At 47.8% G+C, this 1,160-nt stretch overlaps 1 protein-coding gene across 1 annotated transcript; it reads left to right on the plus strand.

Moving 5' to 3' along the window:
• Nucleotides 1-419: 419 nt before the first annotated feature.
• LOC104133951 (olfactory receptor 10A7-like) lies at nucleotides 420-1,154 on the plus strand (the record flags this gene model as incomplete). Its single annotated transcript, XM_009647425.1, has 1 exon — nucleotides 420-1,154. A coding segment is annotated over exon 1 (735 nt), but the record flags the coding sequence as incomplete, so codon positions are not given.
• Between the last annotated feature and the right edge of the window lie 6 nt (nucleotides 1,155-1,160).

Below are 1,160 nucleotides of genomic sequence, written 5' to 3' on the forward strand. Positions count from 1 at the left end.
AAAAAAAAAAAAAAACCAAAAAACCCAAACCAAAATCTCCCCAGGGAACAAGCAAGTAGAAGGTCTAAATATGAGCAAATGCACCTTCTCTACTGATTCTAGAGTGAGAATTCCATGAGACAGCTCACCTTTGTGGTCAGAACCCCTCCTGAGGTGAGGGGGTTTGCCATTTGGAAAGAACTATTTCTGTGTTTTCACAAGGCAGGGATGCTGTGAAAGGAGTTTGAAGAGATCAGCAGGATGTAGTTCTGCTCTCTGGCAAAAATATCCTTCACAGCTCCTGTGAGGTGTTTTTCAGCCTGAGTTATCCTTTGATTCTGTCTATGATCCTTTCTTCTTTAAAATAAGGAAAGCAACACCTGTTCTTCCTTGGAGCTCCTTTCCTGAAAAGGGTAAAAAAACAGGGCAAAAAGCACAGCATGGGGAAAGAGGAGTGGGACAATTTGACATCACCAGTGGAGTTCATCCTGCTGGGAATGGGGAATGTTGCTTCACTCCAGACACCACTCTTCTTCCTCCTGCTCCTTATCTACTCAGTGACTGTGGTTGGGAATATCCTCATCTTTGTGCTGGTCGTGGTAGACCAGCACCTGCACACCCCCATGTACTTCTTCCTGGGCAATCTGTCCTCCTTGGAAACCTGCTACAGCTCCACCATCCTGCCCCGGCTGCTGGCCAGCTTGACGAATGGGGACAGGACCATCTCTGCTCACAGCTGTATGGCTCAGTTCTACTTCTTTGGCTGCTTTGCAACTACTGAGTGTTACCTGCTGGCCGTGATGTCCTATGATCGGTACCTGGCCATATGCCAGCCCCTGCTCTACACAAGCCTCATGACCTGGAAGGTCTGTCTCAAGTTAGTGGCTGCATCTTGGCTAGGGGGACTGCTAATTTCTCTAATACCTACCACTTTCATATCTCACCAGAGATTCTGTGGCCCTAAGGCAATCGACCACTTCTTCTGTGATTTTACCCCATTGCTGGAGCTTGCCTGCACTGACATTACAATGTTCACACAAATGACATTAATAATCTCTTTGCTTGATCTGGTCTTCCCGTTCCTGTTCACGCTGACCTCCTATGTATACATCATAGCTGCCATCCTGAGGATCTCGTCGTGCGTGGGGAGGCAGAAGGCCTTCTCCACCTGCTCCTCTCAC

Source organism: Egretta garzetta, unplaced genomic scaffold (genome assembly GCF_000687185.1).
Source record: "Egretta garzetta isolate BGI_Z169 unplaced genomic scaffold, ASM68718v1 C8587046, whole genome shotgun sequence".
NCBI lineage: Eukaryota > Metazoa > Chordata > Aves > Pelecaniformes > Ardeidae > Egretta > Egretta garzetta.